Source organism: Pristiophorus japonicus, chromosome 18, assembly GCF_044704955.1.
Source record: "Pristiophorus japonicus isolate sPriJap1 chromosome 18, sPriJap1.hap1, whole genome shotgun sequence".
Lineage (NCBI taxonomy): Eukaryota > Metazoa > Chordata > Chondrichthyes > Pristiophoridae > Pristiophorus > Pristiophorus japonicus.
In genome coordinates, this window is record NC_091994.1 from 62758045 (window position 1) to 62785386 (window position 27342).

At 48.7% G+C, this 27342-nt stretch overlaps 1 protein-coding gene across 1 annotated transcript in view; it reads left to right on the forward strand.

The window, feature by feature from the left end:
- The window catches only part of hspg2 (heparan sulfate proteoglycan 2), a 643156-nt gene that overhangs the window by 302439 nt on the left and 313375 nt on the right, over positions 1 to 27342 (forward strand). Inside the window, 5 exon segments of the mRNA XM_070860710.1 lie at positions 12530 to 12579; positions 15624 to 15694; positions 16920 to 17060; positions 23262 to 23456; positions 26598 to 26636. Of these exon segments, the coding sequence (XP_070716811.1) occupies positions 12530 to 12579; positions 15624 to 15694; positions 16920 to 17060; positions 23262 to 23456; positions 26598 to 26636 (496 nt within the window).

A 27342-nucleotide genomic window follows, 5' to 3' on the forward strand; every position in this document is an offset into this window, starting at 1 on the left:
CATCTGCAAACTTTTTAATCATACTCCCTATATTCAAATCTAGATCATTGATATATACCACAAAAAGCAAGGGACCCAGTACTAAGCCCTGCGGAACCCCACTGGAAACATCCTTCCAGTCACACAAACATCCATCAACCATTACCCTTTGCTTCCAACCTCTAAGCCAATTTTGGATCCAACTTTAACCTTCGTGACCAGTCTACCGTGCGGGACCTTATCAAAAGCCTTGCTAAAGTCTATATATACTACATTGTACGCACTACCCTCATCGACCCTCCTGGTTACCTCCTCAAAAAATTCAATCAGGTTAGTCAAACACAATCTTCCCACGCTGACTGTCCCTAATTAATCCTTACCTTTCTAAATGTAGATTTATCTTGTCCTTCAGGATTTTTTCCAATAATCTTCCCACCACTGAGGTTAGGCTGACAGTCTTAAACAAGGATACTGCATTAGCAGTTCTCCAGACCTCCGTCATCATGCCTGAATTCAAAGAGGACTGGAAAATGATGGTCAAGGCCTCTGCTATTTCCTCTTTTACTTTGCTTGTATGAGCGCCTTCATCTACTGGCCTGGCTCCAGAGAGAGTGAGCTTAACTAACTAGCTTTCTCTTCTAGGGTGCTTACACTGGGCTGAATTTAAGCACACAAGCAGGTGGGTTGGGTCAGATGTTAAAAATTAAAAAAATGAGAACCCCGATCCCCAATCCGTCTCCAACCTGCCCACTTTGTGTGGTATGGAGGCGGGACAAGGGGAGGGCAGCCAATCCGCTCCCAGGAGGCAGGTTGGCAATTGAAATATTTGAATAAGGCTGGCAGCCTCTGATTTAACCGGCTGTGCAGGTTTTCCAGGGTTTTCCAGCCTCGGGGAAGTTATGTTAAGACATTTGTCAGTAACTAGCACCTGTCAAACAAATTAATATACTGTTTTGACCATATCATTTTGCCTGATCTTCGGTTCATTCCATTTAAAATTTTTGATGATCTTGTACTTACTTCAGCATGCAGTGAGCGCCATGATTTGCTGGGAGTGCCACCATTTGTTTGTTGATCAAAATTTAATTCGGGCAATTGCCAAGTGACATCACTTTTGAATTTCATTTGTGTGAGGAAATGCAAGAATTTCCCCCCCCTCACATTTCCTCCACTGAAATAAATTATCATCTTTGTATGTTGGCCACTTAGGAGCCGAAATGCACAGCACTTATCGCAACAGTGCATCCTGTCAATCCTGCGCATTGTGTCATGGTGCACCAGTTATGGATGCTGAGTCAAACAGTCAGCCATCATGCAAACTTCTCTGTCCTGCATGGTGTCGAGCTTCCCGAGTGTTGTTGGAGTTGCACTCATCTTGGCAAGTGGTGAGTATTCCATCACACTCCTGGCCTGAGCCTTGCGGCTGGTGGAAAGGCTTTCGGGAGACCAGAAATGAGCCACTTTGTTCAGATTAGTTAGCCTCTGCACCGCGCTCGTGTAGCTCCGGAGTGGAATCAGCTGAACTCTGAGTCCTGGTCATCCCCAAGATGTTGGTGGGGCAATTGCCAACGGTGGTGGCACTGAAGGTCAGAAAGTAGTGAGAGCTGAACTGTCTCTTGTTTAGGATGATCATTACTTGTTACTATGTGACATGAATGTTACCAGTCCATGCATTGATCTTATCCCAGGCCCTGCTTGAATGGGCTGCTTCGCTATTGAAGAAGTTGTGAATGCAGGTGAACACTGCAATTGTCAGTAACAGACCTTCTAATGGAGGGAAGGTCATTGATGAGGCGGCTGAGCAGGTTTCCCCGAGGACTGCCTGCAATGATGTTCGACCCCCAGCACCCCCACCACCTCCCGTGTGTCGGGTAAGACTGCAGCCACTGAAGGGGTTTCCCTTCAACCTCCATTGTCCATTTGTTTCTAAGGCTTCTTCTTGCCACACACAATCAAGGCAGTTAGAGGTGGAAGCACCTCTATCCTGGCATTCAGCCCTTGTGGCCATGTCTGGATCCAGAATACGATGAGGACTGTTATCGAGTGGATCGAGTGGAACTGGAACGGAGTGTTGGTGAGCAGGTTATCCGTCAGAAGATGTTGTTTGATGACACTATTGATTAATCTTTCCATCACTTAACTGATTGATAGGAGGAGGTTATTGGACGGCCTCGACTTATTCTGCTTTTGCTGGATAGGACATACTCGGCCAATCTTCCACATCATCTGGTACATAGTCAATTTCTTGTTTGAATGTACTGCAACCTCAATGTAAGGAGTTCTTTCCCCCTCCCCCTCCCCCTCCCCTCCGCTCCCCCTCGCCCCTCCACTCCCCCTCCGCCCCTCCGCCCCTCCACTCCCCCTCGCCCCTCCACTCCCCCTCGCCCCTCCACTCCCCCTCGCCCCTCCACTCCCCCTCGCCCCTCCACTCCTCCCCCCTCCCCTCCACACCACCCCCCTCCCCCTCCACACCTCCCCCCTCCCCCTCCACACCTCCCCCCTCCCCCTCCACACCTCCCCCCCTCCCCCTCCACACCTCCCCCCCTCCCCCTCCACACCTCCCCCCCTCCCCCTCCACACCCCCCCTCCCCCTCCACACCACCCCCCTCCCCCTCCACACCACCCCCCTCCCCCTCCACACCTCCCCCCTCCCCCTCCACACCTCCCCCCTCCCCCTCCACTCCACCTCCCCCCTCCCCCTCCACTCCACCTCCCCCCTCCCCCTCCACTCCACCTCCCCCCTCCCCCTCCACACCTCCCCCCTCCCCCTCCACACCTCCCCCCTTCCCCTCCACACCTCCCCCCTCCCCCTCCACACCCCCCCTCCCCCTCCACACCTCCCCCCTCCCCCTCCACACCTCCCCCCTCCCCCTCCACTCCACCTCCCCCCTCCACCTCCACTCCACCTCCCCCCTCCACCTCCACTCCACCTCCCCCCTCCACCTCCACTCCACCTCCCCCCTCCACCTCCACCTCCCCCCTCCACTCCTCCACCTCCCCCTCCACTCCTCCAACTCCCCCTCCCCCCTCCACTCCCACCTCCATTCCCCCTCCACTCCCCCTCCCCCTCCACTCCCCCTCACCCCTTCCCACTCCCCCTCCACTCCTCCTCCCCCCCTCCACTCCTCCTCCCCCCCTCCACTCCTCCTCCCCCCCTCCACCTCCACCTCCCCCTCCACCTCCCACTCCACCTCCCCCCTCCACTCCACCTCCCCCCTCCACTCCTCCTCCCCCCCTCCACTCCTCCTCCCCCCCTCACTCCTCCCCCTCCACTCCTCCTCCCCCCCTCCACTCCTCCTCCCCCCCTCCACTCCTCCTCCCCCCCTCCACTCCTCCTCCCCCCCTCCACTCCTCCTCCCCCCCTCCACTCCTCCTCCCCCCCTCCACTCCTCCTCCCCCCTCCACTCCCACTCCCCCTCCTCCCGCCACCTCCACCTCCACTCCTCCCCCTCCCGCCACCTCCACCTCCACTCCTCCCCCTCCATTCCCCCTCCACCTCCACTCCTCCCCCTCCATTCCCCCTCCACCTCCACTCCTCCCCCTCCATTCCCCCTCCACCTCCACTCCTCCCCCTCCATTCCCCCTCCTCCCGCCACTCCCCCCTCCCTCTCCCCCATCCCCCTTCCTCTTCCTCCCTCCTTTTCCCCCCCTCCTTTTCCCCCCCTCCCTCTCCTCTCCTCTCTTCTCCCCCACCCTCTCTGTCCCCCTCTCGCTCCTTGCCTCTTGATTCGTTATCTGGCCTGGAGCTCTTTTAATGTCATTTATGATTTCTCTCATTCCTATTTTGTCTTTGATTAAGATGTTTCTTTTAAGATGAGGCCTTTTATTTGCAGAAAGCTGGGAAGAGCATCTGACCACAGTTTTACCAATGAATTATACAAAGTTAAATAAATCGGTCACAAATTTCAATCGTGTGCTATTTTGTGACCAAGCAGGAAGTACAATGGTCACTGCTGTTAAGTATTCAGCTCCCCATCGCCTCAAACACAGAGACCCCATTCCAAGTAGGGTATTAAAAGTGATAGCAAAGGCAAAGCAAACTGGCAAAAGGGAATCAATCATGTGCACTTCCTTGGAGAGCGGAACCCTTTCCGCAGGCCTCGCTGGGAGTTAATGCCACGGTGCACACACTGGTAAACCAGAGCAACAAGATGGAACGTTGACCCATTGGTGCGGGGAGCAGTGATATCTCTCTCGGGACCAGTTGAAGGATAGAGTCAAAATAAGTTGCAAATAGGCAACTAACTTGAAATATTAGGATAAATCATCTGATGCAGACACCAATAAAAATTGTTCTGGCAGTTGTTTGGCTCTGGTTATGTTCACTGTCAGCAAGTTAAAATCGCCATGGCGATTATGTGCGATTGTGAACATTACTGGGCAATGCCATTTCCCTAGAAAGCTGGATGAGCAGCATGAATAACCACTCCTGCCTGTTAGCGGACAGAGAATAACTCGCCTCTGGTGTGTTTTTGGTGCTACATGTTGTGGTTTGTTTTCAGGTATTGTACCTTCTGGACAATTATTACAAAGCTTAAAGAGGAAGCAGTTGTATTTTTAAATCACATTGAGCTGGTAACTTCTATTTAAGTAATATTTCTATATTGCGTTTACATTGACATTTTTTTTAAAGTGTAGTCTTAATAAAAAAAAATTGTGTGTTTTTCCTTTTATGATAATAAAGATTCATAATGGTATCAATCGCCATTGTCACAACCTGCTGTGGTCAGCATTGTTTCACTCTTCTGTGATTTCTTTACAACGAAACACCATCATTGCAATATGGACATGGTTTCACTCTACAATTTCCGTGTGTTGCGAGCTGTGCTATCTTTATGCACCTTGTTCCTAGGTACCAACACTTCCAGCACTGGGCTTCATTAGGCTGGAGGATGGATTGTGTAAGACTCCTGTCTCTGACCCCTGTACCACACAGAGAACGGAGCTTAGCGAAATTACTGGCTGTATCAGGAGGGTTCAAATCTCTTGTATCTGTGGGATGCACATCACGGAGCCTTGTGGGCCACACGCCCTGTTTAAATCCATGTCCCTTAATTTGTATATGTCTTATCCCGATTTCGGATTGAGGCATCATTGATCAACAGTGCTGTAAAAAGCCCTTAACAAACATCCAGACCCACATCATTGAAACAGGGCAAACTAGCAAATAAAGCTGAGCTACCTCGGGTTGATGATCTAGATGGCCAAAGTTTGAGGTCCATGTGTCCCACTTTGGCTGCTCCTTCTCAATATCTTGCAACTTTTTGTTATATGGGGAATATAGGAATTGCTGGACAAGAAAAGACCAAGGTCCCTCCAGTTCACCTTCTCCCAGCCTGGTAGTTGTAGGATCCAACGATAATGGACTTGTTGACCTATCACAGCAATCAATCTCTATCCGTGAGTCTCCAACATACCGAGACAGGAGGTGAGAAAAGCCCTGTGGTGGTGGAGAGCATTGGCAACCCAGAGGACCAGAGTCATTTGTTCCCCCCACTTCCCACATGTCCTGTCTCAAATCACTCAAGCTTTCTCACGAGAAAGAGATCAAATTTGTTTTTTTTATTTGTAATAATTTCAATACAACAGTGAGAGAATTGTTCCCTATTCTGGGATGAGGAAGTCGGCCATGAATCATTCAGTCAGGCTGTCCAAACAACGCTGACAGCACCAAGGGAGCACGGGTGACATTTCTAGTTATCAAGTGCCATACTGAGGTAGCGTTTATTTTTTGAAATGTGATGCGTCAAAGTAGGCTACAACTTTAACGGAAAAGGCTGATGGTCAGTTCTGACCAATTTGCAGGTGTGCTGGGAGCTGTTTTGTTAAATAAGCACAATGTGCTGTCACATTACTGGGCTCCTGTAGCTGGAGCCAGCATCGCATTGGGTTACGGTGAATATTCTACTCTTCGATATCTGTATCCTTCCACACGATTGAGAGACATTCTGTTATATAAAGTTACAGGGTGCGATGATTGGGTGTGAAGACATTGAACAGGTGAAGTACTACATCTTGATTTCTTTACAAAGCAAACTACACAGTTGTGTGTCTGCTGCCTTATAATGCAACCGCAACTTAGATAGATATCGGGATTATTCCTGAGAATGCAAATAAAATTATCTTTGGAAGCTAATCAAACAGCCCACTGTTGATCATCTGCGATTCAGACCCGCATCTCGGTATATTTAAGTGTTGTTAAATCGAAAGGAAAGATGCAAGGCCAAGTTTGAAGGTTAGGGCTTGGCAGTGTGTAATGTTAAAGCAAGATGATTTCTGTGTCGCACAATATACATATAAACAGCCGTTAACCTGAACCATAGCAAATTACAGCACAGAAAGAGGTCACTCAGTCCGGCGACTTACTGGCTTGTTGCTGGAGTAATCCAAAACTCTCTTCCTGCCCCCACCACAGCCCTGGATCTCTGGACGCTTCTTTAAACAGCAGTATCCGTGAGATGCTAGACAAATAGTCTCGCTCCTCCATCGCCATAAATAGCAGAATCTGCCCAGCCTGATTACCCGTCCCCATGTACAGCACTGGGGACTGACAGGTCAGGCACTACCTGGGACTCTCAGCTTTGACCCAGATTGTATTGGGCCATGTGAAGCCCGGTCCCGTGGTGGGAGCCTCAAACAGGCAATTCTTTGGATGCACATTCTCAGGAAGGTCCGGGCCCAGTGTCTAAACCTGCGATGTTCATGTCCATCAACATTGCCTCAAAATGCATCTGTGTTCATAATGATTTTCTCCTGTAACTACAGGGGAGCAGTGGTCCTGTGAGCACCTCTTGATCAAACAATCTCAGCTGTCAGTTGACGCTTTACGGTGCGCGGTACAGTATGCTTGGACATTCTCGCTATTCTCTCTTCACTATTTTCTCTGTGTGGTAAGTTGGGAGCTGTAGGCGATGACAATCCATCAATTGCTGGAATCTGATCGTCAGCAAGAGGTGACTCAGTACTGAGTTAACAACGTGTGTCCTTGAATAATCACCGATCCTACCAGCGGCGATGCGAATAAATACTTTAAGTATTATTATTTTGATAAGTGTAGCATAAGTGCTTCTAATGTTTCACCTCATTTTAAGGCCCGACTGTTTTGGGTGTTTAACACAATTGATGTAGTGAAGTGTTTATAGGTTCAGGCCTTTGGTTTGGTGCAAGAATTGTTCTGGTTGGCCATGCGATGGTGGGCCACAAACCTCCAAGGTAAGATTCCTGTGCTACACAGGGCAGTGGCTGTGCTTGGAGTATTGTTTCCACAATCCTTTGGGAAGAGGTGCTGTGCTGGGTTAGTTGGGCTTCAAGCTATTCCCATTACCTTTGGGTGCAGGTGGCTTTATATGTGAACAATGCTTTCAGTGTCTGTGTGTGTGTGTGCATTCATATATAGACAATAAGCGCAGGCATGGTCGTTCAAATGCTGAGAGAAAGGCACATTCCTTAGTAATGACTGACTTTTTCTGTAGCGTATCTTTGTTTTGTCTCCCTTGTTTTGATTCTTACGTCCTGGACCGTGACCAGTATTTGCTGCATTCTGCCCATATTGGACTAGTTTTCTTTCAGTATACTTCCACGTGTAAATTATTCCCGGTTCGCTGAGAGAATGGGCATTAAGAAAGCAAGTATTGGTACAAGTCGTGCCGTGGGGTATCTCCTGCACCCAGGGGTCGGTGGTGTCATGTAGACGCTAGCAGTGCTTCACTAGGATTCTTCCAGTCCACTCAAATAGAATGCAGCAAGGGGTCTGGGGATGTTTACACCGTAGCCGTGTGCTGAGGTGGGTTAGCATGGTTCACACAGGATTACTGTGGTTTTATGAGTGATGTGGTCCACACAATCTGCTGCAAGCTTTGGTGTTCATCGTGTTTCATGGTCTTGCACACTTGCTCTGCTTGTTTTAGGAGCCCAGTGTCTGCTTTGAGGCTGTCTGGATAATTCCCAGCGGATGAAATCATAGGAAAAACTTTCAGTTTAATGGTGACTATCACATCCCTCAGGACACCCAAAGGGCGTCATAGCCAATGAATTACTTCTGAGATACAGTCACTCTTATGTGGGCAACTATTATTGCATGACTGGTTGGTCATAATTAGTACCTGGACACAGACCCAGCGAGATAAATGACTTGTTGATCAATTTTAGTGATGTTGGTTGAGAGATAAATATTGACACTTGATAAACTACCCCGCTCCTCGTCAAAGAATGCTTTTACGTCCACCTGAACAGGATCTCGGTTCAACATCTCGTCAAAAGATGCCACCTCTGACAATCCTGGCAGCTTATGTGAAGTCTCGGAGTGGGACCTGTTGACTCACAGGCGAGAGTGATGTCCATGGAGCGCCGGCTAATACTCGCGTGTCCCATGATTGAGGAGCATTTACTCCATTATGCTGCTGACTGTGGCACAACTTATACACAACCCTTGGATGTTTTCAACTGCAAAAAAACCTCACTTTGTGTCACTACAGGACATATTAAAGCCAGTTGGTGGCTTTGATGTGATAGAGACTGATTTAAAAAAAATTCAGCTTCCAGTTTAAAACCACATGGTTTCCTGCAATGCTTAAAAACGGCCAGTTTGTGAATTGTCAGTACTTTTCCCCGACTCGTTTATCAGCAGCCCACCGTGTGTGGGCCACCCTGCATTGTGGTGCTGCTGCTCAGTACCGTGATAGTGAGGGGCACTGCAGGGTGCCCATTCACCCACTCAGCACCCTGATGGTGAGGGGCACTGCAGGGTGCCCATTCATCCCGCTCAGCACCCTGCCGTCGAGGGGCACTGCTGGGTGCCCATTCACCCACTCAGCACCCTGATAGTGAGGGGCACGGCAGGGTGCCCATTCACCCACTCAGCACCCTGATAGTGAGGGGCACTGCTGGGTGCCCATTCACCCACTCAGCACCCTGATAGTGAGGGGCACGGCAGGGTGCCCATTCACCCACTCAGCACCCTGATAGTGAGGGGCACGGCAGGGTGCCCATTCACCCACTCAGCACCCTGATAGTGAGGGGCACTGCTGGGTGCCCATTCACCCACTCAGCACCCTGATAGTGAGGGGCACGGCAGGGTGCTCATTCACCCACTCAGCACCCTGATAGTGAGGGGCACTGCTGGGTGCCCATTCACCCACTCAGCACCCTGATAGTGAGGGGCACTGCTGGGTGCCCATTCACCCACTCAGCACCCTGATAGTGAGGGGCACTGCTGGGTGCCCATTCACCCACTCAGCACCCTGATAGTGAGGGGCACTGCTGGGTGCCCATTCACCCACTCAGCACCCTGATAGTGAGGGGCACTGCAGGGTGCCCATTCACCTTCCGCTCCATCCATCACCACCAGCCCATGGTTGAGGTTACTTATAAAATATTGAGCAAAAAGCAGACATCTTCAAATAAAACTATTCAAGAAACAACAACAACTTGAACTTGTATCAAGCCTTTAACGCAGGCGAGTCCCAAGGTGCTTCACAAGAACGCTATCAAGTTTTTTTTGAAGTAAGCACCAAGGAAGGCACTGTAGATGTGAAACTGCAGAGAAAATTCAGATATTTTATAGAAGAGGTTAAAACGAGAGGGCTTAATAAAACAACAAAATGCTGTGCTACTACAGGCCTCTCGTACCTCACAACGGACTGTCCCAGAAGCCGATCCATATGTTGCCCTGGCCTTGGAGCGAGGACCATCCCAGATGTGCAATGTAGCACTCTTTCGTTTGAGTCTTTAACACTTCATAAACATCTGGATTTCTACCAGGGGTTAGGTTCCTCTGTGGCCATTGATGAGAAGTTGCTGAGCTTAATTGTCCCATGGTAAAATGTCAACTCGGAATAAAACATTCTGGCTTGGTTCTGATGTGAATGTCACAGTGCAACGACGGCAGGGGAGTCACTGCTCGAGGTGTGAAGAGATGTTCTTGAGTAAAGTGTTTTAGTGAAAAGGTGGTTCATGTTGGTCTTCAAGTGTTGCAGAATAAAGCTGAATGTGTCGGGTGTTATTGAGAGCAGGGCAGTCTTGCAGCGAATCCCATGTAATCACGGGGGGAGATCCAGGTCTCCGTGACCTGCCCTGGCGTTTGGAGGAGCCTCCCATTGACACGGCAGTGGTATAGGAATCTCCAACTGAGCATTTTCACGTGGATTGTTTTTGAGCATATTTGGGTGACATTAAAAATGGCATACAATAAAAATTTGAAGGAGAAGAACTTTAACGAGGGTTTCTGGTCAGAACAGTAATCTTACCTGCCTGCCTTTCTCGATCTCTGCTGGCCTTGGTGTCCTGCGATCGGCAGAAATTCCGACCTGCTATTTAATTTGCTCCGCCCCTGTGTTTTTTGCTTCTCATAATAAGCAGCCATGTGATTTGCTGCCCTGGTTTCTCTGCCTCTGTCACTGTTGCTTTAGTCGGTGTGGGTGCAGGTTCGCTGGTGCAGCCCTCCACTCTCTGTCTGTGTTTGTTCATCAGTTGTTTACACGTAATGTCTTTGTCCGATTACATTGACCGTTTTCTGTCCGTTTGTCAGTGTGTTAAACCAATAACGAGGAATACTGTTAAACATTTAAAGCTGCCCAGTATTTTACTGGCAGAGTCGATAGTTGTCATTGGGTTTGTGCTGAAGTGTTGGCATTCTCCCACTGACTTGCTGTCTGCCAGGAACCAGCTAAAGTAAGTTGCAGGTTATGGTCTGTCACAACGACTTGGGAGCTGTGGCTTTTGCCATTGAGAGAGTACCCAAAACACATCAACGTATAGTCACAAATGTAAATCCTGCCGTTGAACAATGAATGGACGAGAGGGCTACAGAAGTAGTCGCAACCAAAGGTCAGCCTGTCGGCCCTTACAATGTCAACAAGGACCGAATCTCCCTGCTAAAGCACATTTATATTGTGGTACATGCACCCGCAGCACAGCACCATGTGGCCCATTGTGCCTGTGTCGGCTCTTTGAAAGAGTCCCACTCAATTATTCCCACTCCCCCACTCTTTCCCCACAGCCCTTTTACATATTTCCTCTGAGTATAAAGCCAGTTCACTTTTGAATGTTCTGATTGAACCTGCTCCAAGCCCCCTTTCAGGCCATGCGTTCCAGATCATCACAACTCGTTGCATAAAAATAATCCCCCCCCATCTCAGTCCCCAACACCCCTCATGATTCTGAACACCTCTATCAAATCTCCCCCTAACCTCCTCTGCTCCAAGGAGAACAATCCCAGCTTCTCCAGTCTCCATGTAACTGAAGCTTCATAGTCACAGGTCTGCATGTGCAATGGTTGCTCTCTATAACTTGCTAGATGCCTTGCTTTTACACCTGGACTTGCTACAGTACATTCAAATCCCACGCTGGCCTGTCTAGGAAGTAATTTTTAGGAAGCACAGGTAGACCGAGAAACCAATAGTGTTGGTGAATCTCCTAAAGACCATTTTCATCAGGAGGGCTTCGGGTAAGAGGGAGGCACATTCAAGGGCAGTTTGTGTCCCAGTCACTGTTTCTAATTCCGGGAACGCAAATTGGTGCCACTTCTTTGGAAACAGCTGTGTAAAGATTTGCCAGAAGATGGGTCCTCCTCCAGCTACTGCTGCCTCTCCATTGATCCATAATCGTTTCCTGGCAAATGGACGCTGGCTCACGCCTTGATCCACTTCTGTTTGCTGCTCCTCCGGAGGGCTGGGGGATGGTCACCCTGGGGGCAGGGGGATGATCACCCTGGGGGCAGGGGGATGGTCACCCTGGGGGCAGGGGGATGGTCACCCTGGGGGCAGGGGATGGTCAGACTGAGGGTAGGGGGATGGTCACCCTGGGGGCAGGGGGATGGTCAGACTGAGGGTAGGGGGATGGTCACCCTGGGGACAGGGGATGGTCACCCTGGGGGCAGGGGGATGGTCAGACTGAGGGCAGGGGGATGGTCAGACTGAGGGCAGGGGGATGGTCAGACTGAGGGCAGGGGGATGGTCACCCTGGGGGCAGGGGGATGGTCAGACTAAGGGCAGGGGGATGGTCAGACTGAGGGCAGGGGGATGGTCAGACTGAGGGCAGGGGGATGGTCACCCTGGGGGCAGGGGGATGGTCACCCTGGGGGCAGGGGGATGGTCACCCTGGGGGCAGGGGGATGGTCAGACTGAGGGCAGGGGGATGGTCAGACTGAGGGCAGGGGGATGGTCACCCTGGGGGTAAGGGATGGTCAGACTGAGGGCAGGGGGATGGTCACCCTGGGGGCAGGGGGATGGTCAGACTGAGGGTAGGGGGATGGTCACCCTGGGGGCAGGGGATGGTCACCCTGGGGGCAGGGGGATGGTCACCCTGGGGGCAGGGGGATGGTCACCCTGGGGGCAGGGGGATGGTCACCCTGGGGGCAGGGGGATGGTCACCCTGAGGGCAGGGGGATGGTCACCCTGAGGGCAGGGGGATGGTCACCCGGCTGACAACCAATCGCAATTAAATCCCAATATAAACTGACCCTTATCAGTGGGCTCAAAAACCGTTCATATGTCAACACGTTTGTGTCCTGTTTGAAGAACCATTTCTAATCTCTTTGCAATACTTGTTACAGGTGTGCTCCCGGATACTCGGGGAATCCCATATATGGACAGCGTTGCACGAGTAAGTCTCAAACCTAATGCTGATCATTACTACTCTTAATTCCACCTTCTCTCGCAGCTGGTGAACTGAAAGTTGCGGACCGCACGGCAGGTCCATATAGTGGCGTCCATTGAATACTCCAAGGGGCTCGGGAGGAGAGAGCAGAGGCACTGGTATCCAGGTATAAACATTCAGTAGAAAAACGAATAGTTACACAGGACTATTCAAGAGAGACTTGAAGGGAAAAAAGTGACAGGGCTATGAAAGAAAGACTTAAGAAAGAGTTGCATTTATATAGCGCCTTCCATAACCTCCCAAAGCGTTTTACAGACAATGAAGTACTTTTGAAGTGTAGTCACTGATGTAATGTAGGAAAGGCAGCAGCCAATTTGCACACAGCAAGCTCCCACAAACAGCAATGTGGTAATGACCAGATAATCTGTTTTTGTTATGTTGATTGAGGTATAAATATTGTCCAGGACACCGGGGATAACTGCTCTTTGAAATAGTGCCATGGGATCTTGTACATCCACCTAAGAGATCCTTGGTTTAACATCTCATCCGAAAGACGTGGAAAGAGCAGGGGATGGGGATTAGCTGTACCAAAGACCGGCACAGGCTGGATGGGCCGAATGGCCTCCTGTGCTGTGTGATTCTGTGACGAGCGGACACCTCATGTAATTCTGATTCTCACAAAGGGAGATGGAACTAGTCCAAGGAACTATAGACCATAGTTTAACATCAGCGCTAGGAAAGATAGTAGAAACTTTGCTAAAAGATCAGATAACAGAAGACCTGGAGACGGAGAATGTAATAACAATAGGTAACATGGATTCACAAAAGGGAGGTCATGTTTAACTAACCTTGTTGAATTCTTTGAAGAAGTAACAGAAAGAGTAGACAAGGGTAATGTAATGGATGTGGTATGCATGGTCTTTCAGAAGGCCTTCGATAAGGTGCCACGTAAGAGACATGACAAAGCTCAGAGCATGTGGGTGAGGTACAAACCAGAGCAGAGGGGAGGAGTTATGGCAAGTTTCTTGGGCTGCTAGAAGATGGGAGGTGGTGTCCCATGCTGGGACCCTGTTATTCACCGGATACATGAATGACCTGGGCTTGAGAATTGGAGGTTTTGATGTTGAAATTTGATAACAAATTGGGGGCCTAGCTAATGTGGGGAATTACACCAAAATACAGGAAGACATAAACTGAGTGGGCCGATCAGTGGCAAGTTAAATTCCTCATGGCAAAGTGTTAGGGAGTTTGTTTAGGTAGGAGGAATAAGGAGGCCATTTATTCCTTGGAAGGTAAGGAACTAAATGTGGTAGTGGAGCAGAGATCTGGGAATACAGGTACGTAAATCACTAAAGGTAGCAACACAAGTTGATGAGGTCATAAAGAGTGAAAATTCCTGGGGTTCATTTGTAGAGGACTAGATTACAGAAGCAGGGAGGCATTGTTAAGTGTATTTCGAACCTTGGTTAGACCACACGGAGCACTGTGTGCAGTCTGGTCTCCATACTACAAAAGGGATCTGGAGACCCTGGAGAAAGTGGATAAAAGATTTACAAAGATGCTACCATTTTTGTTGAGTAAGGGTATTGAAGGATATGGAGCTAAGGCGGGTAAATGAAGTTGAGGTACAGATCAGCCATGATCTCATTGACTAGCTTGAGGGGCTGAATACCAGAATCGAGAGGATGCAACTATCGGGAAAGATTGAGCAAGCTGGGGACTCTTTTCTCTGCAACAGAGAAGACGAAGAGGAAACTTGATGGAGGTCTTTAAAATGATGAAGGGATTTGATAGAGTGGATGTAGAGAAGTTGTTTCCACTTGTGGGGGAGTCTGCAAAAAGGGGGGAAATCAAAGATGGCCACCAACTGATTAACGAAAGAATTTCTTTTGCAAGAGTGGTGAGAATGTGGGACTCGCTGCCACAGGGAGTGGGTGAAGCAGAGAGCAGGGATGTGTTTAGGAGGAGTCTCGATGTATCCTGAGGGAGAAGGGCATAGAGGGATAGGGGCTATTAACGTGGGAGAGGGATCGTGTGGTGTATAAACACCGGCTTAGACCACAACTTGTATTTATATAGCACCTTTCACAATCTCAGGATGTCTCAAAGCGCTTTACAGCCAATGAAGTACGTTTTGAAGTGTAGTCACTGTTGTAATGTAGGGAAACGCGGCAACCAATTTGTGCACAGCAAGCTCCCACAAACAGGTACTAGATAATGACAAGATAATCTGTTTCAGTGATATTGGTTATGGAATAAATATTGGCCAGGACACCAGAGAGAATTCTCTTGCTCTTTTTCGAATAATCCCTTGGGATCTTTTATGCCCACCTGAGAGCACAGACCGGTTTAACGTTTCAGCTGCAAAACGGCACCTCCAGCAGTGTAGCACTCCCTCAGTATTGCACTGAGGTGTCAGCCTAGCTTATGTGAAGTGGGACTTGAACCTATGACCTCCGACCCAGACCCTAATTAGCTTCGAGACCAATTGCATCTTAAGCTTTCTTTCGAATGTATTTGAGTGCAACACCTTACCTGGTGCATTATTCCAAATGCTTATTACTCTGAGAAAATAACCTTTTTATTAACGTCTATTTAAATATATTTTCCACTACTCTTGCGCTGCTGGCCTGACTTAGCTTGAAGTGACTTATGACCTTTTCTCGAGAGTGCAGAGGTTAAGCTTCTGCAACGTTTCCTCATAGTTCCTCCGTTTTAATCGAGTGATGGATCGCGTTGCCTTCTCTGCACCTTCGCCAATGCACACATTTGGTTTGAAGTGCGCCAACCCGTCCCAAACCTTCCTGGAACTCTGGGATTGCCAGCCAAGGTGGCAGAGCTTACTGTGCCCAATGTAGTGAGACTGGCCCAGCACTGGCACCACACGCTACATCAGCAAGAGCAGCTCCCGTCCACGGGAAGACCCACCATGATGGGTCCCAAGCCCTCTGTTCATTTAAAAAAATCCTTCTTTTTTCAAAATCTTTTTGATGTTTGGAGATTTATAACTGACAGCGGGATAATTGCTTTGATTGTTTTCTGTGTTGCAGCTGGCTGTACGTGTGACCGGAGAGGCAGCACTGGAGACCAGTGCGATGCCAATGGGCGATGCCAATGCAAGGTAATGGTCGACCAGCCGTAGCTACCGCCATCGGAGAACTGGGGTCTGGGGGCTTTTCTAAACCAGTTTACGCGACTGGCCAAACTACATGTGACAGAATGACATTCTACCGATTGTTTACATGTCGCGGGTAGGGATGGCGAAGACATTTCCATTGGGTATCGTCAGTCCAACAATGTCCAGTGCATGCCCCGCGGGGCAGGAGGCTGTGACTGAAGATGTTCCATGGCAGTGAGATTGGGAGCTGAGATTTGGGAGGGGGCTCTGTTTCCGGGGCAGCGGTTTGGGTGCTGCCGGTGGTGTTTCTGGATTAGGAGGGACAAACCAGCCAGCATTCTCCCTGGTCGCTCTGCCGGGAGTATCTGGTGGTATCTAGTATCAGGGCCCTGACATTACACCAAATGAGACTGGGCTGTGATGCCTGCAGTATGGAATAACCTCTGTCGCAGCTCATACATGAATAACGGCTACTTGGGCACGGTAGCAGCGGGTGTCTTGTGTCCGTGGGACCTTCTTCCAGCCAGAAGTCAACAGCTTCAGGAGCAAGGGGGAGGAGAGAAAATTTCCATGGAGGGGTGGTTGTAATAAAGTGAATTTTTTGGTTTTAAAAATGAAATTTCTATCTTTGATGCTGCTACCTACCAACATGCCACCTCTCTGCAATCCAGAGAGTCTGAGACTGTCTATTACCACAGACAGTATAAACACTATTATTGGGAGACGCCTTGTGTGGGGCTCCTCCATCACATCCCCATTGGAGCACGCTGAGTGGTGCGTTGAAACGGAAGAAAATCTTGCCCGATGAGGATAGGAATAGTCAATGGTCGGGTTGTTTCCAGCCTCTCCAATGAGAATCGGTGCCATAAAGAGCCACTTGATGAAAATATCGTCCTGATATGGGAGTCCTGAGGTACCTTGGATATGTTTGTTGGGATTTCCAGGTCTACCCACTCCTCCCCGCAAATTGCATTCAATCCCAACTGGACTATCCGCAAACTGGAGACAGTTCGCTCTTTCTGCGCGTGGATCGTACGAACAATCTGGTCTAAGTGCAGAAACCTGAAGTCCTGCCACTCCTAGTCAGGGACCTCAAAACATGTCCGAGAGCCACTGGTTAGATCCAATTTCAATTTACAGTTTTTATAGTGTTCAACTGCAGAATGATGTGAGCCACTTACGTTACTGCAAGTTTAGGCTGCTGATATGATGTGTATTTTGATTACAGCCTAATGTGGAAGGCCAGAGCTGTGACACTTGCAAGGCCGGGTACTTTGAGCTGAGTGCAGAGAGCAGAGAGGGATGCCTGCCGTGTTTCTGTATGGGAGTGACGCATCAATGTAGCAGCTCCTCGTACTACAGGAAGCTGGTACGTTTATTGTAACTCTTCATTCTTCATCATGTACAAACAGTAACATCAATCGTCCCACAGGGAAAATTGCCTGGGGAGGCTGGCTTTTGAGAAATGAACAACACCCACAGGTCGAATGCCCTTACCATGCTCTGCTACATCCAGGACCTTGCCCTGGGAAACAAGCCCAGTGGCGTTGCCTCTGTCAGGGAGAGCTCAGTTTGCGATGTAACTGGGGTCAGACGTGGTCAGGTGGGCCTATGGGAAAGCTGATGCAGTTAATGCTCCTCAATTCTGTAGGTTCTTTTCTTTAAAAATGTGACTCCATTTGTTCTGCCAAGGAACTTTCAAAACTTTGCCCTTGGCAAATCCTCAATGCGCTACACGTATCTCCAGCAATAGTGACTGACCCGACATTTGTAGAACAGGAATTACACATAGAAAGGACATTGACACAGGACGTGTTGCTATTAACACAGCTGATGCAGGCTTCAAGCAATACTGCTGGTCCTGGACTAGGTCAAAGGGCAAAATTTGGAGCAACAATACATAATGGCAGTACAGTGCACCACGCATGGTGGAACCTGGACCCCGGTGTGTGACTACGCCATGCTGGTGTGTAATTGTACTCTGTCATATTACATCGGTCTGTCAGCCCGTCACGCCGCACAGGTGCAGGATGAATTGGCGCACCCTCAGTAGTGGTGGGCACAGGTACAGGCACATCGATCAATCCTCCCACTGAAGGTGATGGATCTAGTTGTTGATAATTGGTGCTATCTGGAGAAGAATCTTGTTGCTACATTCAGAAGGAACCATTTTGCTGCAGGGTCTCGGGCAGACAGCGGCAGCTCGCAGGGACTTGTCAAATGGTTGCTTCCCTGATGGGTGGTCCCCACATTCTGGCAGAGGGACAGACATTTCTGGATTTGTGTAACCGCCTTCTTGTACGAAATCTGTCTCTTCTAATCGCATATATTGCACGATCCCTGTGAGGATATCGGAGTCTTAAAGGGATATTGTGAAGTGATATCCCCCCTCACCCCCAGCCCATCCCATCATTTGGATACCAGCCGATTCATTTATCTGTGGCAGCTGACTTAAATTCAAAGACGAGAGAAGACCATATTAAAGGTACACGGATATCAATGTTTCTTTACTGGGCCGTAGCTTGCGGTCTCTCTGGGCACGTACGATGCACCGTGCCCAAAGACGCCCCGCAAGTTCCGGGTTTACGCGCGACAAGCACATGCGCTGAAATCCTCTACTTCTGATCTTTCGCCAGTTCCAATGCGGCCCCAGGAGATGGGCCTGCGCAGGCTATTTGCCCAACTCCTGCTCGCGAATGTCCTTAAAACTCTTAGGCCTAGTAAAAGCAAGAGTAGGGCCTGCTTTAACCAGCATAAGAGTTTTTACAAAATAGTAAAATTACATAGAAACATAGAAAATAGGTGCAGGAGTAGGCCATTCGGCCCTTCGAGCCTGGACCACCATTCAATAAGATCATGGCTGATCATTCACCTCAGTACCCCTTTCCTGCTTTCTCTCCATACCCCTTGATCCCCTTAGCCGTAAGGGCCATATCTAACTCTCTCTTGAATATATCCAATGAACTGGCCTCAACAACTCTCTGTGTTAGAGAATTCCACAGGTCAACAACTCTCTGAGTGAAGAAGTTTCTCCTCATCTCAGTCCTAAATGGCCTACCCTTTATCCTAAGACTATGTCCCCTGGTTCTGGACTTCCCCAACATCGGGAACAATCTACCCGCATCTAACCTGTCCCGTCCCGTCAGAATCTTATACGTTTCTATGAGATCCCCTCTCATCCTTCTAAACTCCAATGTATAAAAGCCTAGTTGATCCAGTCTCTCCTCATATGTCAGTCCAGCCATCCCTGGAATCAGTCTGGTGAACCTTCGCTGCATTCCCTCAATAGCAAGAACGTCCTTCCTCAGATTAGGAGACCAAAACTGAACGCAATATTCCAGGTGAGGCCTCACCAAGGCCCTGTACAACTACAGTAAGACCTCCCTGCTCCTATACTCAAATTCCCTAGCTATGAAGGCCAACATACCATTTGCCTTCTTCACCGCCTGCTGTACCTGTATGCCAACTTTCAATGACTGATGAACCATGACACCCAGGTCTCGTTGCACCTCCCCTTTTCCTAATCTGCCACCATTCAGATAATATTCTGTCTTCGTGTTTTTGCCCCCAAAGTGGATAACCTCACATTTATCCACATTATACTGCATCTGCCATGCATTTGCCCACTCACCTAACCTGTCCAAGTCACCCTGCAGCCTCTTAGCGTCCCCCTCACAGCTCACACCGCCACCCAGTTTAGTGTCATCCGCAAGCCTGGAGATATTACACTCAATTCCTTCATCTAAATCGTTAATGTATATTGTAAAGAGCTGGGTCCCAGCACCGAGCCCTGCGGCACTCCACTAGTCACTGCCTGCCATTCTGACAAGGACCCGTTTATCCCGGCTCTCTGCTTCCTGTCTGCCAATCAATTCTCTATCCATGTCAGTATATTACCCCCAATACCATGTGCTTTGATTTTGCACACCAATCGCTTGTGTGGGACCTTGTCAAAAGCCTTTTGAAAGTTCAAATACACCACATCCACTGGTTCTCCCTTGTCCACTCTACTAGTTACATACTCAAAAAATTCCAGCAGATTTGTCAAGCAGGATTTCCCCTTCATAAATCCATGCTGATTTGGACCGATCCTGTCACTGCTTTCCAAATGCGCTGCTATTTCATCCTTAATAATTGATTCCAACATTTTCCCCACCACTGATGTCAGGCTAACCAGTCTATAATTACCCGCTTTCTCTCTCCCTCCCTTTTTCAAAAGTGGTGTTACATTAGTTGCCCTCCAGTCCATAGGAACTGATCCAGGGTCGATAGACTGTTGGAAAATTATCACCAATGCATCCAGTATTTCTAGGGCCACTTCCTTAAGTACTCTGGGATGCAGACTATCAGACCCTGGGGATTTATTGGCCTTCAATCCCATCACTTTCCCTAACACAATTTCCCGCCTAAAAGGATATCCTTCAGTTCCTCCTTCTCACTAGGCCCTCGGTCCCCTAGTACTTCCAGGTGGTTATTTGTGTCTTCCTTCGTTCAACTGGTCCGCCATTTCTTTGTTCCCCATTATAAATTCACCTGAATCTGACTGCAAGGGACCTATGTTTTCCTTCACAAATCTTTTTCTCTTCACATATCTTTAGAAGCTTTTGCAGTCAGTTTTTATGTTCCCGGCAAGCTTCTTCTCGTACACTCTCTTCCCCCTGTTAATTAAACCCTTTGTCCTCCTCTGCTGAATTCTAAATTTCTCCCAGTCCTCAGGTTTGCTACTTTTTCTGACCAATTTACATGCCTCTTCCTTGGATTTAACACTATCCTTAATTTCCCTTGTTAGCCACGGTTGAGCCACCTTCCCCATTTTATTTTTACTCCAGACAGGGATGTACAATTGCTGAAGTTCATCCATGTGATCTTTAAATATTTGCCATTGCCTATCCACGGTCAACCCTTTAAGAATCATTTTCCAGTCTATTCTAGCCAATTCATGCCTCAAACCATTAAAGTTACCTTTCCTTAAGTTCAGGGCCCTAGTTTCTGAATTAACTGTGTCATTCTCCATCCTAATAAAGAATTCTACCATATTATGGTCACTCTTCCCCAAGGGGTCTCGCACAACATGATTGCTAATTATTCCTTTCTCATTACACATCATCCAGTCTAGGATGGCCAGCTCCCTGGTTGGTTCCTTGACATATTGGTCCAGAAAACCATCCCGAATACACTCCAGGAAATCCTCCTCCACCGCATTGCTACCAGTTTGGTTAGCCCAATCAATATGTAGATTAAAGTCACCCATGATAACTGCTGTACCTTTATTGCATGCATCCCTAATTTCTTGTTTGATGCTGTCCCCAACGTCACTACTACTGTTTGGTGGTCTGTACACAGCTCCCACTAGCATTTTCTGCCCCTTGGTATTCCGTAACTCCACCCATACCGATTCCACATCCTCCAAGCTAATGTCCTTCCTTACTATTGCATTAATTTCCTCTTTAACCAGCAATGCCACCCCGCCTTCTTATTCTTTCTGTCTATCCTTCCTAAATGTTGAGTTCCCAGCCTTGGTCACCCTGGAGCCATGTCTCCGTGAAGCCAATTACATCATACCCGTTAATTGCTATCTGCCCAGTTAATTCGTCCACCTTATTCCGATAATACTCCTCGCATTGAGGCACAGAGCCTTCAGGCTTGTCTTTCTAACACACTTTGCCCCTTTAGAATTTTGCTGTAATGTGGCCCTTTTTGCTTTTTGCCTTAGGTTTCTCTGCCCTCCACTTTTACTTTTCTTCTTTCTCCCTTTTGCTTTTGCCCCCATTCTACTTCCCTCTGTCTCCCTGTATAGGTTCCCATCCCCCTGCCATATTAGTTTAACTCCTCCCCAACGGCTTTAGCAAACACTTCTCATAGGACATAGGTTCCGGTCCTGCCCAGGTGCAGACTGTCCGGTTTGTACTGGTCCCACCTTCCCCAGAACCGGTTCCAATGTTCCAGGAATTTGAATCCCTCCCTTCTGCACCACTCCTGAAGTCACGTATTCATCTGAGCTATTCTGCGATTCCTACTCTGACTGGCACGTGGCACTGGTAGCAATCCTGAGATTACTACTTTTGAGGTCCTCCTTTTTAATTTAGCTCCTAGCTCCCTAAATTCGTCTTGTAGGACCTCATCACGTATTTTACTTATCGTTGGTACCTATGTGCACCACGACAACTGGCTGTTCACCCTCCCTTTTCAGAATGTCCTGTAGCAGCTCCGAGACATCCTTGACCCTTGCACCAGGGAGGCAACATACCATCCTGGAGTCTCGGTTGCGGCCGCAGAAACGCCTATCTATTCCCTTTACAATTGAATCCTCTATCACTATCGCTCTCCCACTCTTTTTCCTGCCCTCCTGTGCAGCAGAGCCACCCACGGTGACATGAACTTGGCTGCTGCTGCCCTCCCCTGATGAGTCATTCCCCTCAACAGTACCCAAAGCGGTGTATCTGTTTTGCAGGGCGATGACCGCAGGGGACCCCTGCACTATCTTTCTTGCACTGCTCTTCCTGTTGGTCACCCATTCCCTATCTGGCTGTATACCTTTTACCTGCGGTAAGACCAACTCACTAAACATGCTATTCACATCATTCTCAGCATCGTGCATGCTCCAGAGTGAATCCACCCGCAGCTCCAGTGCCACAATGCGGTCCGTCAGGAGCTGCAGTCAGACACACTTCCTGCAAACTTAGTCATCAGGGACACCGGAAGCGTCCCTGACTTCCCACATAGTACAGGAGGAGCATAACACGTGTCCGAGCTCTCCTGCCATGACTTAACCCTTAGATAAACTTAATTTGGCAACAACATTGCTAAATGTTACTTACTGATAAAGAAAAAGAAAAACTACTTCCCAATCACCAGCCAATCACTTAGCCCCTTGGCTGTAACGTCGCCTTTCGATTTCTTTCTACTTTTTTGCCTTCTCATCCTGCTGCATCTGCCCTGGCTGGGCCTTTATAGGCCTTCTGACGTCCCACTCCACCTCCTCGAACTCCCCACCGACCTCACCATGTGCATTCAGGTCATTTTATTTTTAACGCTATTAAAACATTTTTTTTAATTTCAAAAAAATTAATAATTTCCTAAAACATTTAATTTAATTTAATTTCAATTAATTTTAAATTTGTGAGGTGGTTTTTAATGTATTGTGTTTCTGTATTTTGGGGGTTTTCTCATTGATCGTACTGGGAGCGTGTACAAATGGAGCCCCATTATTATCAGTGAGAATACTACATTATGATTGGTGGTCCCGGCCCACGTTACGCCAGGATGCACGAACAATTCTGGGGGCCCATACCCTGGGCTGTGCAGTTGGGCCTCGCACCATAAGTACATGTTCCTCCGGGACCATCAGGTGCTTCGGAATTATTTTTTCGGTCGGAGGCATCAGCCCGGGAAACCCCTGACCACAATTTGTGGCCCAACAATTCTGTTGCAAGTGGTTTTTCGGCAATACTTGAATACTGAGGTCATTGTGCAAACTGACTGGTTTACAAGGTAGCGCAAGGCCTTTAGGATCAGGTATCATTGTGCAAGCTGTTCTACAAATAAACTTTCACTCTGTCCATCTCTGCAGGTTGTGAGTCCATTTGTTCCTCCCAGTAACTTCCAGAACTTTTCGCTGGTGAATCGTCAGCGCACGACACGCATCGCCTCGGGGTTCACGGTGACGGTGAAAGAGAGGCAGCCACAGCTCTCCTTCGACCGCTTCGGGCAGTACACCCAGGAATCGTACTACTGGCAACTTCCAGAGGTCTTTCAGGGAGACAAGGTACAGCTCCACGCTACAGTGTAAATTGTACAGCTCTGCACTACAGACTACACCGTTCAACTCCGCACTACAGTGTAAATTGTACAGCTCCGTACTACAGTGTAAATGGTACAGCTCCACACTACAGTGTAAATCGTACAGCTCCACACTACAGACTACACCGTACAGCTCCACACTACAGTGTAAATCGTACAGCTCCACGCTACAGTGTAAATGGTACAGCTCCGTACTACAGTGTAAATCGTACAGCTCCACACTACAGTGTAAATCGTACAGCTCCACGCTACAGTGTAAATGGTACAGCTCCGTACTACAGTGTAAATCGTACAGCTCCACACTACAGTGTAAATCGTACAGCTCCACACTACAGTGTAAATCGTACAGCTCCACACTACAGTGTAAATCGTACAGCTCCACACTACAGTGTAAATTGTACAGCTCCACACTACAGTGTAAATCGTACAGCTCCACACTACAGTGTAAATTGTACAGCTCCACACTACAGTGTAAATCGTACAGCTCCACACTACAGTGTAAATGGTACAGCTCCGTACTACAGTGTAAATCGTACAGCTCCACACTACAGTGTAAATCGTACAGCTCCACACTACAGTGTAAATCGTACAGCTCCACACTACAGTGTAAATCGTACAGCTCCACACTACAGTGTAAATTGTACAGCTCCACACTACAGTGTAAATCGTACAGCTCCACACTACAGTGTAAATTGTACAGCTCCACACTACAGTGTAAATCGTACAGCTCCACACTACAGTGTAAATGGTACAGCTCCACACTACAGTGTAAATCGTACAGCTCCACGCCACAGTGTAAATCGTACAGCTCCACGCTACAGTGTAAATCGTACAGCTCCACGCTACAGTGTAAATCGTACAGCTCCGCACTACAGACTACACCGTTCAGCTCCGCACTACAGTGTAAATCGTACAGCTCCACACTACAGTGTAAACCGTACAGCTCCGTACTACAGTGTAAATCGTACGGCTCCACACTACAGTGTAAATCGTACAGCTCCACACTACAGTGTAAATCGTACAGCTCCGCACTACAGTGTAAATGGTACAGCTCCACACTACAGTGTAAATCGTACAGCTCCACACTACAGTGTAAATGGTACAGCTCCACACTACAGTGTAAATGGTACAGCTCCGCACTACAGTGTAAATCGTACAGCTCCACGCTACAGTGTAAATCGTACACCTCCGTACTACAGTGTAAATGGTCCAGCTCCACACTACAGTGTAAATGGTACAGCTCCGCACTACAGTGTAAATGGTACAGCTCCACACTACAGTGTAAATGGTACAGCTCCACACTACAGTGTAAACCGTACAGCTCCACACTACAGTGTAAACCGTACAGCTCCACACTACAGTGTAAATTGTACAGCTCCGTACTACAGACTACACCGTTCAGCTCCACGCTACAGTGTAAATGGTACAGCTCCACACTACAGTGTAAATCCTGTGGACAGGAAAGTGTTCCAGCTTTGGAAATGCTGTTCTTTTTCCCAGGGCCTTGGCGACACCAGACAGGATGTTCCTCCATTCCAATGGTTATCAGGAGCAAAATCGTTCAACAAAATTTCCTGCCACTCTCCAACCACAATAATGTTTTGATATTTATAATGCCAAGACCTTGGAGGTTGCTAATTGTATGAGTTGTGACATGTCCCAATGATGGCAGACTGAGTGAGCAGGAGTGGGTGCAATGGCAGTGGAGTGATGCCCAGCAGGTCCTGCCAATCTTACGGACACCGCCTCATTAACATCTCTAGCCCCGCCTTCTGCCCGGCCGAATAGCTCAATGGACAGGCTGTCTGCCAGGCTGGAGGGAATGCTTGCAGCAGGAGGCTTGGGGAGGCCCCATCAATGGGGGGGGGGGCTCTACTGGCCTCCCAGTGGGGGGGGGGGGGCGGGGATTGGCGAGGAGAGAGTGGCTCCTGCTCCTGGCCCCGGAGGGGGGTGTCTCCTGGCCCCCGGGGAGAGCTGGGAAAGGCGTTCACCCTGTGGAGACAGCAGCCCCTGCCTCTCTCTGATGGATTCTTCAACCCCCGGGGTATTTTAAATGGAGCTCCTAGTAGCCACATTTAAATGTTTAATCAGCGTCACTCAGACACCTTGCTATCCACCGCTGTAAACATGGCAGCCAGCTGGGTGATGTTCTGCGTATTTCACTTTGTAATCCCCCCCGAGCCTGTGGTGAGTTAATTGGAGGCTATTGCTATCATGTTAAGAGTGGAACCATTTGTGTGTGTGTATGTGTGACTGTTTGAACCTAATGCACATGATCTGTCTCGTGAATTTACAGTTTTGTTACATGATAGCGGTGCAGCCTCCAAAGCAAGTTGTGTAGCTGAATCGAATGCACCTGTGGATTGACCATCTCTTCATGTGGCGCGCTACATTCCTGGTGCAGTGTGTAATCCTACAGGCCCATTATACTCGGGGATTAACCATCCCTCACAACCTGAAACTTGCACTTGAATTCTGAGACGTGCTGGAACTTCGATCCGCTTTCCAAAATGCCGCGTTCCAAAGGGTTGAGATTAAATTCCACCTGCGATAAATTCATGTTTTTGCTCTGCAGGAACTCTAGCTGCGATGTCCGACACATGTTTATACACGTGGAACTGGCAGCATGTGTTAGTGACTGAAGGTTAATCTGGGGCCGTGTAAATATACGTGCAGCCAACATTGTACACGTCCTGCCCATCAATATGGACAAGGTGATGCTGTTCTTTCAAAGCAGGGATACTTTGTGCCTCCCGATCTTCGTGAGGCTGGTATTATAAACCTGTGCCAATGTTTTAAGTAATGATTTTAATCAGATACAATTAGAAGGCAAAGAATTGGCCTTGTAATAAATTCTCACAACAAAATAAATTAAAATAATGTGTGGCCTGTGCCTGACCATGTGGATCTTATAGTCACAATCCATCACCTCTTCAACCACATCTGTCAGATTCCAAGATTTTCTTTGATTTAGATTTAAAGGAGCATTTATGCAGCCAAGGCAGACGCTGTGCTTTGGTGTATTGGCTGTGACCCTCCTCTCGAATGTACTGTTCGCTGCCCTGTGTCTGTTTATCTCTCTCTGTTATTTATTCCCTTTCTTCAGCGGGAGCAGTTCTTTGCCCGTATTAGACGTGAACACCAGGTAGAGTGTGCAATGGGCCTGCTGTGATGCCCGCTGTGATTTGGCTGCTTGAGTTCGGCTTTGCTCTGTTGGCTTCAGTCGTGCCTTGTTTTGCAAAGTGATTGAAGTGAGATTGTACCTTGAGATTAAACACGAGGAGCTGTGACCCAGAGTCGTGCAGCTGTGATCTCCACCGTGTTCGGGTGGCCATCCACTGAGCAATGGCCTAGTGTTGTCTCTGGGCCACTCGCCACTGCTTCCTACAGCAGCCGGACTGTGGGAGTGGGTAATCAGTCCTCCACATCCGGACTGTGGGAGTGGGTAATCGGTCCTCCACATCCGGACTGTGGGAGTGGGTAATCAGTCCTCCACATCCGGACTGTGGGAGTGGGTAATCAGTCCTCCACATCCGGACTGTGGGAGTGGGTAATCAGTCCTCCACATCCGGACTGTGGGAGTGGGTAATCAGTCCTCCACATCCGGACTGTGGGAGTGGGTAATCAGTCCTCCACATCCGGACTGTGGGAGTGGGTAATCAGTCCTCCACATCCGGATTGTGGGAGTGGGTAATCTGTCCTCCACATCCGGACTGTGGGAGTGGGTAATCAGTCCTCCACATCCGGACTGTGAGAGTGGGTAATCTGTCCTCCACATCCGGACTGTGGAAGTGGGTAATCAGTCCTCCACATCCGGACTGTGGGAGTGGGTAATCTGTCCTCCACATCCG